General features: G+C 39.9%; 2 protein-coding genes across 2 annotated transcripts; both read right to left on the bottom strand.

Moving 5' to 3' along the window:
* Positions 1 to 5,302: 5,302 nt before the first annotated feature.
* On the bottom strand, positions 5,303 to 6,997 carry LOC110931358. Its single transcript, XM_022174754.1, has one exon. The coding sequence runs from the start codon at positions 6,995 to 6,997 to the stop codon at positions 5,303 to 5,305; it is 1,695 nt and encodes a 564-aa protein (XP_022030446.1).
* Positions 6,998 to 12,161: 5,164 nt separating this feature from the next.
* On the bottom strand, positions 12,162 to 13,856 carry LOC110931357. Its single transcript, XM_022174753.1, has one exon. The coding sequence runs from the start codon at positions 13,854 to 13,856 to the stop codon at positions 12,162 to 12,164; it is 1,695 nt and encodes a 564-aa protein (XP_022030445.1).
* Between the last annotated feature and the right edge of the window lie 5,474 nt (positions 13,857 to 19,330).

Here is a 19,330-nt window from a genome sequence, read left to right as displayed (position 1 = left end):
ATACATTCCCGGTCCTTACCAACTTAAACCCGAGTAAGTAAATGAAGGAGACATTAGGACTAACCCTTTTTCTTTCTACACCATTATTTTTCATTTTTTTTACCACCTACCCAAAATCCCTCTAGTTAACCCCTTTGAGCCTAAACCTTTTCATCTCTTAACCCAAAACCCTTTTTACCCACCAAAAACCCTTTTTATTTTTACCTTTTATTTTATTAACAAGCTCGGTTTTCATGTAACTATCAAAAAAATAAATAAATAAATAAATAAATAAATTTTACAATGAAGTTGGAAATAAACAAACAAAGCTCCTCAAACAAAAGGTTGTTTGAATAAATACTTCATTAACAAAATAGAAAGTCACAAAAACAAAATGTTTTACGAAAACCGACGCTTTTTACGCCTTTCGCCCTTTTCTACTAACCACTAACCCAACTACCCACCTTTAGCCCAAGCCTAACCCTTCACCCAAAAAGTCATCTTGATATTTACAAAGGTATAAAGTTAAAAAGGAGGAGGATTAATTGCTTGGCAAGCTTATGATAGGAATAAGTTCCATGCCGCTCTCAAGTGATTCACTAAAAATACACCTTCTGCCGAGTGTTGAGTGATCTCCCATGAGGTATGTGAACATGTATATAAATGAAATTTTAAAGAGGCATGTTATGCCCAAATAAGTAATTTCTCTTATGAAATGTTCAAAATAAATCATAACGAATAGGATTGTAAATAGCATAAAAATAAAACCTAATAAAGATCTTGGATTCCCAACACTCAAGACAACCCCAAAATCTTCTCTTCTACCCATTCCATTTGGGAGTGTAATGTTAGACCCGTAAATTTAATTCTTATAAAACCATTTTCGATGAAAATTAAAGACTTGAAATAACAAGTTAAATTCATATTTTTGACAAAAATCAGGCATGACCCATTCGTACGATGAGCATGCCCCTGTTTCATACAACTTTCATACAAATATTCCATGACCTTTACGACTAGACACAACGAAAATCCAAGAAAAACATAAACTTTTGACCAATACATCTACTAACTAGTTTTGACAAACTTTCACAATTATTGACCCAAAACATTAAAGCATCTAGCGGAAGCGCTTGATATGTTAAGTAGTGATCACGTGCTCGCTTCAATTCGCCATATCGTCTACGAAGAGGATTTACCTACATTAACAATAAATTTCAAAGGTTAGTTATCACGCTCGCTAAATCATAATTCTTTCATTTTAATTCCGTCCGTATATGAACTTTTAAACATTTCACGCATTCGACTACCCAAATACTTGGGTATAGCATCAACACTCTCAATGAGAGTTAAGCATACGCGTTCGACCCGTTTGATTGGGTTATTTGCTTTCAACATAAATTCTTCTTTCCATCCGTAAAACGGATTAAGCATCTAGCATTCGTTATAGCATTCAAAACCACCCGTTCAAAACGAATGGTTTCATATCATTACTCGACCTAGTTACTCGAACCGGTCAATTTGCTTATCATAGCTTAACCTTCGTTAGCATAGCTAAATCCGCAAGGGATTTACTATTTATTTACTAATCAACGTATTCATTATAGCAAGAAATAACCATTATAACACAATTTGCTTGACACAATTACAAATCAAAAATTAAGTAAAGTTTTGTACGTCACGAAACATACCTCGATCTTGCGCTCCTTCCTTTTTATTGGTGCTTGTACCTTCTTCCTTTACGCCTACATTCGAACATTTATTCTTTCATTTAGTCTTTCAATTTATTTTACCACTTTCATATACATTTTATCTTTTAGGCATTTCATCGAACACTTGATAGGCATCACAATTAAGATACAAGGTACAAGTCTATTAAGCATATACTTACTAGTTCATCATAACACAAAAATCACCTTCCTTTGAATTAACATAGATTTTTCATCCTAAATCAACTTATCTAGCATTCAAACATCACAGCAATTTCATATATCAACTAACACATGATCATAATCATTATGAGCTTCCTACTAGTAACATAATCTTTACAAAGTGGGTTTTCACTACACTTTTCATGCAACCTAAAATCAAGCATAATTCTTGCTCTAGAAGGTAATTTACAACTCAGATTTCCTATTATGATTCAAGAAATCGAATTTGGGATTAATCCCTTCATCCTACAATTCAAGATTTTCAGAAATTGAACTTACCACTTGAGAGATTAGGGTTAGCTAATCAAAATTTAGGGATCATGCACCAATTTGACTTATGAATTTGGATTGAATCACTTGATTTCTTGAACTAGGGTTTCCCCCTTTCTTTGCCTTGTTCGATCGCAGACTCCCACACACGTACTGTGTGTGGGTTTTTTCCCAATTGTTATTTTTATTAATCAATTTTTAGATAGTTACAATCTTGGTCCCTCTATTTTCATCATTATTAAATTTAGGCATCATTTCTTTACTATTATATTTAACTTATGTCTATTCAATATTTTTGGGGTGTTACAAGTCTACCCCCCTTAAAAGAGGTTTCGTCCCCGAAACCTGAACACATAACTATTTAAACATTGACATACCGAAAAGGTGAGGGTAGTGTCTACGCATTTCGTCTTCTAATTCCCATGTAAGCTCCGACCCTTTTCGGTGAAGCCATTGGACCAATACTTGTTTAACGACTTTGTTGCGGAGTTTCTTCACCTTGACGTCTTTAATAGCTATTGGTTTTTCGACATAATTTAACCCTTCGTCCAACTCGATATCATCGAGTGGTACTAACGCGGTTTCATCCGCAAGACACTTTCTCAGCTGCGACACATGGAAGGTATTGTGAATTCCGTCTAGAGCAGGCGGTAATTCTAATCGATATGCAACTCTTCCAACACGAGCCAAGATTTTAAACGGTCCAATATAACGAGGACCTAACTTACCGCGTTTGCGAAAGCGGATTATACCCTTCCATGGGGACACTTTCAGCAGAACCAAATCTCCGACTTGAAATTCAATGGGACGTCTTCTTTTGTCTGAATAAGCCTTTTGTCGATCCTGTGCTGCTTTCAGTCGAGCTCTAACCAACTTAATCTTTTCATTCGTTACTGCTATTAAATCACTTGGCGCAAGCTCTCTTTGCCCTACTTCTCCCCAGCATACAGGAGTTCTACATTTCCTCCCGTACAGTAATTCATACGGAGCCATTTGGATACCACTATGGTAACTATTATTATAGGAAAATTCCACTAGTGGTAAATGGTCATCCCAACTTCCCCCAAAATCTAGGGCACACGCCCTCAGCATATCAACAAGTGTTTGAATGGTTCTTTCTGACTAGTCGTCAGTTTGAGGGTGGTAGGCGGTACTTATGTGTAATTTCGTACCCACACTCTCGTGAAACTTTTGCCAGTAACGAGAAGTAAACCTAGTGTCCCGATCCGAGACAATTGACACGGGCACGCCGTGTCGAGATATAATCTCGTTCATGTAAATCTCCGCCATTTTCTCGGAAGAGTAGGCTTCTTTAATAGGTAGAAAATGAGCGCTTTTCGTAAGTCGGTCCACGATTACCCATATCGCATCATGCCCCTTTTTCGTTCTAGGAAGCTTGGTTACCAAATCCATCGTTAATTCCTCCCACTTCCATTGCGGTATCTTCAAGGGTTGTAATTCCCCGTATGGCTTTTTATGCTCGGTTTTCACTTGGGAACATGTTAAGCATTTCGCGACATATTTGACTATGTCGCGTTTCATGCCCGGCCACCAATAATTGGCCTTCAAGTCCCGATACATCTTTGTAGCCCCAGGGTGGACCGAATATCGTGACTTATGTGCCTCGTCGAGTAGAGCAGTCTTGACTTCACAGAATCGGGGTATCCAAATTCGGCCGAATCGCGTTTTGAGTCCGGTCGAATTTTCTTCTAATTTATCGATTACACCTTTTAGTCTTTCCTTCTTTAAGTCTTCCGCTCCAAGCGACTTTATTTGAGATTCACGTACCAATTCAAGTAATCGTGGCGTAACAATCATCTTCATGGACTTTACACGAAGAGGAGACGGATACTCTCTTCGGCTTAACGCATCGGCTACCACGTTTGCTTTTCCCGGGTGATAAAGAATATCACAATCATAATCCTTGATAAGTTCCAGCCATCTCCGTTGCCTCATATTTAAATCTTTCTGCTCGAAAAGATACTTGAGGCTTTTATGATCAGAGTAAATAGTGCATCTCGTGCCGTACAAATAATGTCTCCAAATCTTCAAGGCGAACACTACCGCTGCCAATTCTAGATCGTGAGTCGGGTAGTTTACTTCATGCGGCTTCTGTTGTCTTGAAGCATAAGCGATGACTCTTCCCCTTTGCATCAAGACGCAGCCTAATCCCTGGTGTGAAGCGTCTGAATAGACCACCAAGTCTTCAGTTCCATCCGGTAATGTCAGAACCGGAGGACGGGATAGTTTCTCCTTTAACATTTGAAAAGCCTCCTCCTGATCTTTACCCCACACAAACTTCTCTTTCTTTCTTGTCAGTTTTGTTAAGGGTAGGGCTATCTTCGAAAAATCCTGTATAAACCTTCTATAGTACCCGGCAAGGCCCAAGAAACTTCTTATCTCTGTTGGGTTCTTCGGAGAGACCCACTTCATTACAGCATCAATCTTTGAAGGATCAACTAAAACACCTTCCGCATTGATCACGTGACCCAGGAATTGCACCTCTCTGAGCCAAAAGACACATTTTGAAAATTTTGCGTAAAGTTTCTCCTTGCGGAGAATTTCGAGTACTTCACGCAAGTGCCTTGCATGTTCAGCTTTGCTTCGCGAATAGACTAAGATATCATCTATGAACACGATTACCGATTTGTCTAACATGGGTCGGCACACCCGGTTCATAAGATCCATAAACGCAGCCGGCGCGTTCGTCAATCCAAAAGACATGACTAAAAATTCATAGTGCCCGTAACGGGTTCTAAACGCAGTCTTTGGAATATCCTCTTCCCTTACTCTGACTTGATGGTACCCCGAACGCAAGTCTATCTTGGAGAACCAACTCGCCCCTTGTAATTGATCAAAAAGGTCGTCAATTCTAGGTAGAGGGTAGCGGTTCTTTATGGTCAGCTTGTTTAATTCCCTATAGTCGATGCACATACGCATCGACCCGTCCTTCTTTTTAACAAATAGAACGGGTGCTCCCCAAGGCGACACACTTGGGCGTATGAAGCCCTTATCTAGAAGATCTTTTAATTGTGTCATTAACTCCCGCATCTCGGTGGGAGCAAGTCTATAGGGAGCCTTCGCAACTGGCTTTGCACCCGGGTTTAATTCGATGCGAAATTCTATTTCTCTTTCGGGAGGAGTCCCGGCAATTCTTCCCGAAACACATCCGGAAATTCATTCACTACCTCAACGTCTTCAAGCTTCGGGAGAATTTGCTGAGCGTCTACCACATAAGCCAGGTATGCTCTATCTCCATTACGTATGTATTTAAAGGCTTGGATAAGGTTACACAATTTGGTTTCTACGTTTCTTTCCCCTTGAATACTCAATTGCCTTCCACTTGGGGCTTGAATAGACATTATTTTATTTTCACAATCTATTTCTACCCGGTGACGTGCCAACCAATCCATTCCCACTATCATTTTAAATTCCCCTAGAACCATAGGTATGAGATCAATTTCGAATTCCTCATCTTCCATTATGAATTTACATTTCCTACATATCTCATGTAGCATATAGATCTTACTATCAGCTATTTCTACTTCTAGAGGCATTGACATTCGTTCGATCTTAAAGGACGGATGTTGTATAATTTCATTCGAAATAAATGACATGGTAGCTCCAGTATCGAATAGAACATAGACCGGTATGGAGTTTAGTAAAAAGATACCTAAAATGACATTCGGGTGAGACTTGGCTTCTTCGGATGTAATTTGGAACACCCTCCCTTTCGCTCTAGAACCCTCTTGCTTCTTATCTTCTTTCTTTGACTCTTGCTGAAGTTTTGGGCATTCCGATTTAACATGCCCTTTTTCAAAACAATGAAAGCAAGTCTTCGGGTTGTTTGGACACTGATAAGACGAGTGCCCTTCCTTACCACATTTGTAACACCCTTTCTTGCCTAACAAGCATTCCCCCGTATGAAGCTTTCCACAAGTCTTGCACGGCGTGATACCACTCTTCGACTTATCTTTTCTTCCTTGCTCTTGATACTTCCCCTTTTTGGCCGGGGTCGAACTTCCACCTTTTTCATTTGGCCTCTTTTCTCCACGTTCTTCTTGCCTCTTGATTTCGATTTCTCTATCCCGCGCTAGATTGATTAGCTCATCAAGAGTCTCACACTTTGAGGGAGTGATGAACTCCCTAAATTCTGACTTTAACACCCCATAAAAGCGATTAATCTTCATCCTTTCAGTTTGCACAAACTCTCCACAAAACTTCATCTTATCCAAGAAAATGTTCGATATCTCGTTTATCATTTCGTTTTTCTGTCGGAGGCGTAAGAAATCCTCTTGAATCTTATCAATGGCTGACTGAAGGCAGTGATATTTCATAAAAGGATCCTTAAACTCTTGCCAGGTCATTGTTTGGAGCCTTTCTTCGCCTATCTCTTTACTGTGTGCATCCCACCAATCTTTTGCCTGAAAAGTGAGTTGGCCGGTAGCGAACATCACCTTATCTTCGTTATCACAACGACTTCGAATAAACACCGCTTCTATATTTGAAATCCATCTTTGGCATGCAATCGGATCAATTTTACCATCATACGTTGCGGGTTGGCATGCCATGAAGTCTTTATACGTGCACCTTCGTTCCTTGCCTTTGTTTCTAGATCCCTCTAAAAGTTCCTTCAGTTCTTCAATCTTGCTAGTCATCATAGCATCTACGACTCCCAAAACCCGGCTTTCCACCTCTTGAGCTAATCGCGGAAGATGGGCTTGCATAACCCCTTCCGCCACCTCCGTAGCCCTACCGTTAAATGCTTCTTGCCGAGTTGCGTCATCATCCTCATTGACATTTCTTGCATCAGCCATCTACACAACATCATGCTTCTTGTTTAATACAAATTAAAAACTTTCCGCATATCATTATTCATTAATCATCATTCACTTAATCCAATTCATGTCATTTGCTTCGTTTCTTTTGATTCTTACGAATCCATTCTCGTTATAATCGCTAATTGTGATTTCATACACTTGTTAAGCCTTATATGGACACTACGTAGCCATGAAATAAGCTTTCGGACAAACCGGTAGCACAAAGCATGAGAAACAAAACATTTTCAGCGTTTTGGCATTACGCAAGCCGTCGGCGACGGCTATGTGCCCGTCGGCGACGGGCTCGTATGAAGGCCGTCGGACGGTTATTCCCGTCGGCAGTTACTTTAGGCGTCGGGCAATAGGATGCCGTCGGCGACGGGGGTTAACCCGTCGGCGACGGGCTTCTGTTTTGCAGAAACGCTGCAGTTCCATTTTTGAGCTTTCTCATTCGATTCCTTCCATTCCGTTCAGGTTCTACAGCTCCCGAACTTATTATTTGACCTTCTCATAATCTTTTTAATTATTTCCATCAAACTCATAAAAAGAACACACTTGCAACTTATTTATAACTTTAAAGTTACCTCTTGGGCGATCTTGGAGCGAGCACTCTTTCGAACGAGCCATCGGTTTGAGTTCAAGCACCGCGTTTAACGCTCGAATCCCTCAAACCTTGGCTCTGATACCAACTTGTTAGACCCGTAAATTTAATTCTTATAAAACCATTTTCGATGAAAATTAAAGACTTGAAATAACAAGTTAAATTCATATTTTTGACAAAAATCGGGCATGACCCATTCGTACGATGAGCATGCCCCTGTTTCATACAACTTTCATACAAATATTCCATGACCTTTACGACTAGACACAACGAAAATCCAAGAAAAACATAAACTTTTGACCAATACATCTACTAACTAGTTTTGACAAACTTTCACAATTATTGACCCAAAACATTAAAGCATCTAGCGGAAGCGCTTGATATGTTAAGTAGTGATCACGTGCTCGCTTCAATTCGCCATATCGTCTACGAAGAGGATTTACCTACATTAACAAGAAATTTCAAAGGTTAGTTATCACGCTCGCTAAATCATAATTCTTTCATTTTAATTCCGTCCGTATATGAACTTTTAAACATTTCACGCATTCGACTACCCAAATACTTGGGTATAGCATCAACACTCTCAATGAGAGTTAAGCATACGCGTTCGACCCGTTTGATTGGGTTATTTGCTTTCAACATTCTTTCCATCCGTAAAACGGATTAAGCATCTAGCATTCGTTATAGCATTCAAAACCACCCGTTCAAAACAAATGGTTTCATATCATTACTCGACCTAGTTACTCGAACCGGTCAATTTGCTTATCATAGCTTAACCTTCGTTAGCATAGCTAAATCCGCAAGGGATTTACTATTTATTTACTAATCAACGTATTCATTATAGCAAGAAATACCCATTATAACACAATTTGCTTGACACAATTACAAATAAAAAATTAAGTAAAGTTTTGTACGTCACGAAACATACCTCGATCTTGCGCTCCTTCCTTTTTATTGGTGCTTGTACCTTCTTCCTTTACGCCTACATTCGAACATTTATTCTTTCATTTAGTCTTTCAATTTATTTTACCACTTTCATATACATTTTATCTTTTAGGCATTTCATCGAACACTTGATAGGCATCACAATTAAGATACAAGGTACAAGTCTATTAAGCATATACTTACTAGTTCATCATAACACAAAAATCACCTTCCTTTGAATTAACATAGATTTTTCATCCTAAATCAACTTATCTAGCATTCAAACATCACAACAATTTCATATATCAACTAACACATGATCATAATCATTATGAGCTTCCTACTAGTAACATAATCTTTACAAAGTGGGTTTTCACTACACTTTTCATGCAACCTAAAATCAAGCATAATTCTTGCTCTAGAAGGTAATTTACAACTCAGATTTCCTATTATGATTCAAGAAATCGAATTTGGGATTAATCCCTTCATCCTACAATTCAAGATTTTCAGAAATTGAACTTACCACTTGAGAGATTAGGGTTAGCTAATCAAAATTTAGGGATCATGCACCAATTTGACTTATGAATTTGGATTGAATCACTTGATTTCTTGAACTAGGGTTTCCCCCTTTCTTTGCCTTGTTCGATCGCAGACTCCCACACACGTACTGTGTGTGGGTTTTTTCCCAATTGTTATTTTTATTAATCAATTTTTAGATAGTTACAATCTTGGTCCCTCTATTTTCATCATTATTAAATTTAGGCATCATTTCTTTACTATTATATTTAACTTATGTCTATTCAATATTTTTGGGGTGTTACAAGTCTACCCCCCTTAAAAGAGGTTTCGTCCCCGAAACCTGAACACATAACTATTTAAACATTGACATACCGAAAAGGTGAGGGTAGTGTCTACGCATTTCGTCTTCTAATTCCCATGTAAGCTCCGACCCTTTTCGGTGAAGCCATTGGACCAATACTTGTTTAACGACTTTGTTGCGGAGTTTCTTCACCTTGACGTCTTTAATAGCTATTGGTTTTTCGACATAATTTAACCCTTCGTCCAACTCGATATCATCGAGTGGTACTAACGCGGTTTCATCCGCAAGACACTTTCTCAGCTGCGACACATGGAAGGTATTGTGAATTCCGTCTAGAGCAGGCGGTAATTCTAATCGATATGCAACTCTTCCAACACGAGCCAAGATTTTAAACGGTCCAATATAACGAGGACCTAACTTACCGCGTTTGCGAAAGCGGATTATACCCTTCCATGGGGACACTTTCAGCAGAACCAAATCTCCGACTTGAAATTCAATGGGACGTCTTCTTTTGTCTGAATAAGCCTTTTGTCGATCCTGTGCTGCTTTCAGTCGAGCTCTAACCAACTTAATCTTTTCATTCGTTACTGCTATTAAATCACTTGGCGCAAGCTCTCTTTGCCCTACTTCTCCCCAGCATACAGGAGTTCTACATTTCCTCCCGTACAGTAATTCATACGGAGCCATTTGGATACCACTATGGTAACTATTATTATAGGAAAATTCCACTAGTGGTAAATGGTCATCCCAACTTCCCCCAAAATCTAGGGCACACGCCCTCAGCATATCAACAAGTGTTTGAATGGTTCTTTCTGACTAGTCGTCAGTTTGAGGGTGGTAGGCGGTACTTATGTGTAATTTCGTACCCACACTCTCGTGAAACTTTTGCCAGTAACGAGAAGTAAACCTAGTGTCCCGATCCGAGACAATTGACACGGGCACGCCGTGTCGAGATATAATCTCGTTCATGTAAATCTCCGCCATTTTCTCGGAAGAGTAGGCTTCTTTAATAGGTAGAAAATGAGCGCTTTTCGTAAGTCGGTCCACGATTACCCATATCGCATCATGCCCCTTTTTCGTTCTAGGAAGCTTGGTTACCAAATCCATCGTTAATTCCTCCCACTTCCATTGCGGTATCTTCAAGGGTTGTAATTCCCCGTATGGCTTTTTATGCTCGGTTTTCACTTGGGAACATGTTAAGCATTTCGCGACATATTTGACTATGTCGCGTTTCATGCCCGGCCACCAATAATTGGCCTTCAAGTCCCGATACATCTTTGTAGCCCCAGGGTGGACCGAATATCGTGACTTATGTGCCTCGTCGAGTGGAGCAGTCTTGACTTCACAGAATCGGGGTATCCAAATTCGGCCAAATCGCGTTTTGAGTCCGGTCGAATTTTCTTCTAATTTATCGATTACACCTTTTAGTCTTTCCTTCTTTAAGTCTTCCGCTCCAAGCGACTTTATTTGAGATTCACGTACCAATTCAAGTAATCGTGGCGTAACAATCATCTTCATGGACTTTACACGAAGAGGAGACGGATACTCTCTTCGGCTTAACGCATCGGCTACCACGTTTGCTTTTCCCGGGTGATAAAGAATATCACAATCATAATCCTTGATAAGTTCCAGCCATCTCCGTTGCCTCATATTTAAATCTTTCTGCTCGAAAAGATACTTGAGGCTTTTATGATCAGAGTAAATAGTGCATCTCGTGCCGTACAAATAATGTCTCCAAATCTTCAAGGCGAACACTACCGCTGCCAATTCTAGATCGTGAGTCGGGTAGTTTACTTCATGCGGCTTCTGTTGTCTTGAAGCATAAGCGATGACTCTTCCCCTTTGCATCAAGACGCAGCCTAATCCCTGGTGTGAAGCGTCTGAATAGACCACCAAGTCTTCAGTTCCATCCGGTAATGTCAGAACCGGAGGACGGGATAGTTTCTCCTTTAACATTTGAAAAGCCTCCTCCTGACCTTTACCCCACACAAACTTCTCTTTCTTTCTTGTCAGTTTTGTTAAGGGTAGGGCTATCTTCGAAAAATCCTGTATAAACCTTCTATAGTACCCGGCAAGGCCCAAGAAACTTCTTATCTCTGTTGGGTTCTTCGGAGAGACCCACTTCATTACAGCATCAATCTTTGAAGGATCAACTAAAACACCTTCCGCATTGATCACGTGACCCAGGAATTGCACCTCTCTGAGCCAAAAGGCACATTTTGAAAATTTTGCGTAAAGTTTCTCCTTGCGGAGAATTTCGAGTACTTCACGCAAGTGCCTTGCATGTTCAGCTTTGCTTCGCGAATAGACTAAGATATCATCTATGAACACGATTACCGATTTGTCTAACATGGGTCGGCACACCCGGTTTATAAGATCCATAAACGCAGCCGGCGCGTTCGTCAATCCAAAAGACATGACTAAAAATTCATAGTGCCCGTAACGGGTTCTAAACGCAGTCTTTGGAATATCCTCTTCCCTTACTCTGACTTGATGGTACCCCGAACGCAAGTCTATCTTGGAGAACCAACTCGCCCCTTGTAATTGATCAAAAAGGTCGTCAATTCTAGGTAGAGGGTAGCGGTTCTTTATGGTCAGCTTGTTTAATTCCCTATAGTCGATGCACATACGCATCGACCCGTCCTTCTTTTTAACAAATAGAACGGGTGCTCCCCAAGGCGACACACTTGGGCGTATGAAGCCCTTATCTAGAAGATCTTTTAATTGTGTCATTAACTCCCGCATCTCGGTGGGAGCAAGTCTATAGGGAGCCTTCGCAACTGGCTTTGCACCCGGGTTTAATTCGATGCGAAATTCTATTTCTCTTTCGGGAGGAGTCCCGGCAATTCTTCCCGAAACACATCCGGAAATTCATTCACTACCTCAACGTCTTCAAGCTTCGGGAGAATTTGCTGAGCGTCTACCACATAAGCCAGGTATGCTCTATCTCCATTACGTATGTATTTAAAGGCTTGGATAAGGTTACACAATTTGGTTTCTACGTTTCTTTCCCCTTGAATACTCAATTGCCTTCCACTTGGGGCTTGAATAGACATTATTTTATTTTCACAATCTATTTCTACCCGGTGACGTGCCAACCAATCCATTCCCACTATCATTTTAAATTCCCCTAGAACCATAGGTATGAGATCAATTTCGAATTCCTCATCTTCCATTATGAATTTACATTTCCTACATATCTCATGTAGCATATAGATCTTACTATCAGCTATTTCTACTTCTAGAGGCATTGACATTCGTTCGATCTTAAAGGACGGATGTTGTATAATTTCATTCGAAATAAATGACATGGTAGCTCCAGTATCGAATAGAACATAGACCGGTATGGAGTTTAGTAAAAAGATACCTAAAATGACATTCGGGTGAGACTTGGCTTCTTCGGATGTAATTTGGAACACCCTCCCTTTCGCTCTAGAACCCTCTTGCTTCTTATCTTCTTTCTTTGACTCTTGCTGAAGTTTTGGGCATTCCGATTTAACATGCCCTTTTTCAAAACAATGAAAGCAAGTCTTCGGGTTGTTTGGACACTGATAAGACGAGTGCCCTTCCTTACCACATTTGTAACACCCTTTCTTGCCTAACAAGCATTCCCCCGTATGAAGCTTTCCACAAGTCTTGCACGGCGTGATACCACTCTTCGACTTATCTTTTCTTCCTTGCTCTTGATACTTCCCCTTTTTGGCCGGGGTCGAACTTCCACCTTTTTCATTTGGCCTCTTTTCTCCACGTTCTTCTTGCCTCTTGATTTCGATTTCTCTATCCCGCGCTAGATTGATTAGCTCATCAAGAGTCTCACACTTTGAGGGAGTGATGAACTCCCTAAATTCTGACTTTAACACCCCATAAAAGCGATTAATCTTCATCCTTTCAGTTTGCACAAACTCTCCACAAAACTTCATCTTATCCAAGAAAATGTTCGATATCTCGTTTATCGTTTCGTTTTTCTGTCGGAGGCGTAAGAAATCCTCTTGAATCTTATCAATGGCTGACTGAGGGCAGTGATATTTCATAAAAGGATCCTTAAACTCTTGCCAGGTCATTGTTTGGAGCCTTTCTTCGCCTATCTCTTTACTGTGTGCATCCCACCAATCTTTTGCCTGAAAAGTGAGTTGGCCGGTAGCGAACATCACCTTATCTTCGTTATCACAACGACTTCGAATAAACACCGCTTCTATATTTGAAATCCATCTTTGGCATGCAATCGGATCAATTTTACCATCATACGTTGCGGGTTGGCATGCCATGAAGTCTTTATACGTGCACCTTCGTTCCTTGCCTTTGTTTCTAGATCCCTCTAATAGTTCCTTCAGTTCTTCAATCTTGCTAGTCATCATAGCATCTACGACTCCCAAAACCCGGCTTTCCACCTCTTGAGCTAATCGCGGAAGATGGGCTTGCATAACCCCTTCCGCCACCTCCGTAGCCCTACCGTTAAATGCTTCTTGCCGAGTTGCGTCATCATCCTCATTGACATTTCTTGCATCAGCCATCTACACAACATCATGCTTCTTGTTTAATACAAATTAAAAACTTTCCGCATATCATTATTCATTAATCATCATTCACTTAATCCAATTCATGTCATTTGCTTCGTTTCTTTTGATTCTTACGAATCCATTCTCGTTATAATTGCTAATTGTGATTTCATACACTTGTTAAGCCTTATATGGACACTACGTAGCCATGAAATAAGCTTTCGGACAAACCGGTAGCACAAAGCATGAGAAACAAAACATTTTCAGCGTTTTGGCATTACGCAAGCCGTCGGCGACGGCTATGTGCCCGTCGGCGACGGGCTCGTATGAAGGCCGTCGGACGGTTATTCCCATCGGCAGTTACTTTAGGCGTCGGGCAATAGGATGCCGTCGGCGACGGGGGTTAACCCGTCGGCGACGGGCTTCTGTTTTTGCAGAAACGCTGCAGTTCCATTTTTGAGCTTTCTCATTCGATTCCTTCCATTCCGTTCAGGTTCTACAGCTCCCGAACTTATTATTTGACCTTCTCATAATCTTTTTAATTATTTCCATCAAACTCATAAAAAGAACACACTTGCAACTTATTTATAACTTTAAAGTTACCTCTTGGGCGATCTTGGAGCGAGCACTCTTTCGAACGAGCCATCGGTTTGAGTTCAAGCACCGCGTTTAACGCTCGAATCCCTCAAACCTTGGCTCTGATACCAACTTGTTAGACCCGTAAATTTAATTCTTATAAAACCATTTTCGATGAAAATTAAAGACTTGAAATAACAAGTTAAATTCATATTTTTGACAAAAATCGGGCATGACCCATTCGTACGATGAGCATGCCCCTGTTTCATACAACTTTCATACAAATATTCCATGACCTTTACGACTAGACACAACGAAAATCCAAGAAAAACATAAACTTTTGACCAATACATCTACTAACTAGTTTTGACAAACTTTCACAATTATTGACCCAAAACATTAAAGCATCTAGCGGAAGCGCTTGATATGTTAAGTAGTGATCACATGCTCGCTTCAATTCGCCATATCGTCTACGAAGAGGATTTACCTACATTAACAAGAAATTTCAAAGGTTAGTTATCACGCTCGCTAAATCATAATTCTTTCATTTTAATTCCGTCCGTATATGAACTTTTAAACATTTCACGCATTCGACTACCCAAATACTTGGGTATAGCATCAACACTCTCAATGAGAGTTAAGCATACGCGTTCGACCCGTTTGATTGGGTTATTTGCTTTCAACATAAATTCTTCTTTCCATCCGTAAAACGGATTAAGCATCTAGCATTCGTTATAGCATTCAAAACCACCCGTTCAAAACGAATGGTTTCATATCATTACTCGACCTAGTTACTCGAACCGGTCAATTTGCTTATCATAGCTTAACCTTCGTTAGCATAGCTAAATCCGCAAGGGATTTACTATTTATTTACTAATCAACGTATTCATTATAGCAAGAAATAACCATTATAACACAATTTGCTTGACACAATTACAAATCAAAAATTAAGTAAAGTTTTGTACGTCACGAAACATACCTTGATCTTGCGCTCCTTCCTTTTTATTGGTGCTTGTACCTTCTTCCTTTACGCCTACATTCGAACATTTATTCTTTCATTTAGTCTTTCAATTTATTTTACCACTTTCATATACATTTTATCTTTTAGGCATTTCATCGAACACTTGATAGGCATCACAATTAAGATACAAGGTACAAGTCTATTAAGCATATACTTACTAGTTCATCATAACACAAAAATCACCTTCCTTTGAATTAACATAGATTTTTCATCCTAAATCAACTTATCTAGCATTCAAACATCACAACAATTTCATATATCAACTAACACATGATCATAATCATTATGAGCTTCCTACTAGTAACATAATCTTTACAAAGTGGGTTTTCACTACACTTTTCATGCAACCTAAAATCAAGCATAATTCTTGCTCTAGAAGGTAATTTACAACTCAGATTTCCTATTATGATTCAAGAAATCGAATTTGGGATTAATCCCTTCATCCTACAATTCAAGATTTTCAGAAATTGAACTTACCACTTGAGAGATTAGGGTTAGCTAATCAAAATTTAGGGATCATGCACCAATTTGACTTATGAATTTGGATTGAATCACTTGATTTCTTGAACTAGGGTTTCCCCCTTTCTTTGCCTTGTTCGATCGCAGACTCCCACACACGTACTGTGTGTGGGTTTTTTCCCAATTGTTATTTTTATTAATCAATTTTTAGATAGTTACAATCTTGGTCCCTCTATTTTCATCATTATTAAATTTAGGCATCATTTCTTTACTATTATATTTAACTTATGTTTATTCAATATTTTTGGGGTGTTACATGTAAGCCACATATTAAAGAGTTTTGCTTGAGGACAAGCAAAGATTCAAGTGTGGGGGTATTTGATGTGTGTAAAATGCAACATATAAATTACATCAAATGTGGCATAAAACTAACCCTTTTTCAGTACTAATGTTGGAAAAAGTGTGCTTTTGTCTTCCTTTTGTATTTTCAGGGTTAAAAGAGCTTAAACGAACAAAAGAAGGAAAAATGCCGCCAAATCCAACATAAATACAAAGAAAAGGAAGAAACGTGGCATGCCCGACTCCTCGACAGCATCTCCCAAAGGAAAAAGAAGAAGAAAGCTGAGCATGGGGCTGTGCCCAGCTCAACACGGGGCGTGTCCAGCTCAACGCGGGGCGTGTCCAGCTCAACGCGGGGCGTGTCTAGCTCAACACGGGGCGTGCCCAGCGAACACGGGGTCATGGTCAGCCTTGGCACAAAAGACAAACCTGTAGAAGCTTCCATCGCCCACCACGGGGTCGTGCTCAGCGGACACGGGGCCGTGGTCATCTTTTTGCAGGCGCATTTATTGTAGTTGCGAATTACAATTAATGAGGAGAGAGAGTCAGATGGACACGGGACCGTGCCCAGCGGACACGGGGCCGTGCCCGAGCTTCTGTCCAGCCTATAAATAGGAGTGTTTGGAGCTCTTGCAACTCATCCCTTGGCACACCACCTCTCTCATACTTCACCCACCACCCACCATAATCCATTGTCCATCATAGAGTGTGTGAGTCGTCTCGGGATCCAAGATTGATCGTAAGAGTTCTTGACAATCAAAGGCCGTGTTTGCCTAAGTCTCTTACATCACTTGGTGAAGACAAGTGTTTAGTATAATACTTTTTATTTTTAATCTTTTGCACTTCTTAATTGGTTTTGTATTAATGACTTTAATAACTAGTTTCTTATGTTGAAGGTGATTCTTCCTTATCGTTTGTCCATGGTGTCTTGGCATTATTTTACTGTCTATATAAAATAAAAGATTTTCACCATTCATATCTCCACGGTCTATATGGAGGTATGTTGGCTACCTGGTCGGGGGTTAAGGGAACGGTTTGGTAAGGGTCTTGCCCTTGTTCAGCGTTTAGAGGTCCTGCAAGGGACCTGGGTCAAATTTAGTAGGACCTCCTTCAATACCCAAAGGTATTGGATGGCGGGGGTACAAACTCTTTGATCCCCTCATAAGTTAACTACTATTAATACTATAACCCGACTATTTAGGACTCTATCCCTGCTGACTCAGACTACTTAGTCAAGGGTAACGTCACCTCCAAAAGAGGGGCCTCCATAATTTACGTTAATTACTTTAGTTAATTATCTTTCAATAGTCCGACCCTTTAGGATTGTATCCTTACTGACTCAAACTACTGGGTTGAGGGTAACGTCGCCTTCAAAAGAGGGGCCTACTAGAATAACTAAGATAATCTCTTAAACAAGTGCAAAAGTGTGAAAATAATCAAAGGTTATACTAACACACGAGTCGGATCCAAGTGATTCATCTTGTCTATCTGTTTTTATTTTTATTTTTCAGCATTTAGTTAGTTTTATTTTCTTAGTTTAAAAATCTTTTTCTAACATTTTGATTTGATTGGACGTTGAGGATAAACCGGTACTAAAAGCTCTTGTGTCCTTGGACGACCTCGGTATCTTACCAACACTATACTACGTCCATGATGGGTGCACTTGCCCATATGTGTGTTTAGTGTTAGTAAATAACGAGTAAATTTATAACTTGGCTAAAAAGTGTAAAAAGGTAAAACATATATACACTAACACGCATCAAGTTTTTGGCGCCGTTGTCGGGGACACAAGGATTTTAAGAAAGCTTAAAATCGACGGCCTAATCAGTTTTTCAAAATCTTTTTAAAACGCGCGCACATTTTTCTGCATTTTAGTTTAGTTTGCATTTACAGTAGCCCGAACACGGGGCCGTGCTCACTGAACACGCCCCCGTGCTGCACATTTTTAGTTAGATATCCAGATACAGAGTCTGAACACGGGGCCGTGCTCACTGAACACGCCCCCGTGCTCAACGAGACCAGTAACTTTAATCAAAACGCCCAGATACAGACCCTGAACACGGGGCCGTGTCCAGCTTCTGTTTCTGTCTTTGTTTTTGTTTTCTGGTCCCGAGACTCAATTGTGGTCTGCTGAGTGATCCTTATGGATCAATACTCAGGAGGTTACAACTACACCTATGAGGAGGATGATTATATGAGAGACTATTGCACTAATTGTGGTAACCCGCACTCGGTACAACATTGTAACTTATTTCAACCATCCCCTTCATACAACTATTATGAGGAGCCCAGGTACGAGCCATCGACTTCATACACATCCTATGAAGACCAAAGGTATGAACCTTCTCCCTCATACTCATATTTTGATGAACCAAGGTATGAACCCTCATACTCATACTTTGAGAACTCAAGATATGAGCCACCACCTTCATACACTTATTATGAGGAACCATGGCATGAATAACCCACCTCATATGAGTGCTATGAAGAACAAAATTTCGACCCTTATCCATCATATACTTACCATGAAGAACAATGGTGTGAACCATCTACTTCATATGGGTACTATGAGGAACCAAGGATCGAACAACCGGATTCAAGCTTTGAGGTTCCCGGTCCTTACTCTATCACCGACATAGCCGATAGGATAATAGAAAACCTTAAATTTATCGAAAGATGCATAAAAGAATCTCGCGCAAGGGAAGAGGAGTCCCGCGCGAGAGAAGAATTAAAAAAGGAAGAAACGATAATTGAGGAATTAAAAATGGAAGAACAAATAAGTGAAAAACCGACACATGAGCTAAACAACGAAAGGGGTGAGGCCGATAACGTTAAAATTCAAGAAGAGTCTAATTTTGAAGAAATTAATCTCTTGTTACCTTCTTTTGAAACTCATTGTTTAGTAACCACTCATGCTAAGTTTTTAAAAGAGTTAAACACTAACACTAAAATTGAAGAAATGGTAAGTGTTAAGTTAACTAATGATCAAACTTCACTAATAAAAGAAGATCCTTTTGAAATTAACATTACACCGGTTCCATGTTTCTTTCAAAATTCATTTATTAGTAACGTCACCATTGATAAAGATCTTTGT

Source organism: Helianthus annuus, chromosome 3 (assembly GCF_002127325.2).
Source record: "Helianthus annuus cultivar XRQ/B chromosome 3, HanXRQr2.0-SUNRISE, whole genome shotgun sequence".
Classification (NCBI taxonomy): domain Eukaryota; kingdom Viridiplantae; phylum Streptophyta; class Magnoliopsida; order Asterales; family Asteraceae; genus Helianthus; species Helianthus annuus.
The sequence above is the reverse complement of the archived record's forward strand: the minus strand, read 5'-3'. Positions and strand labels throughout refer to the sequence as shown.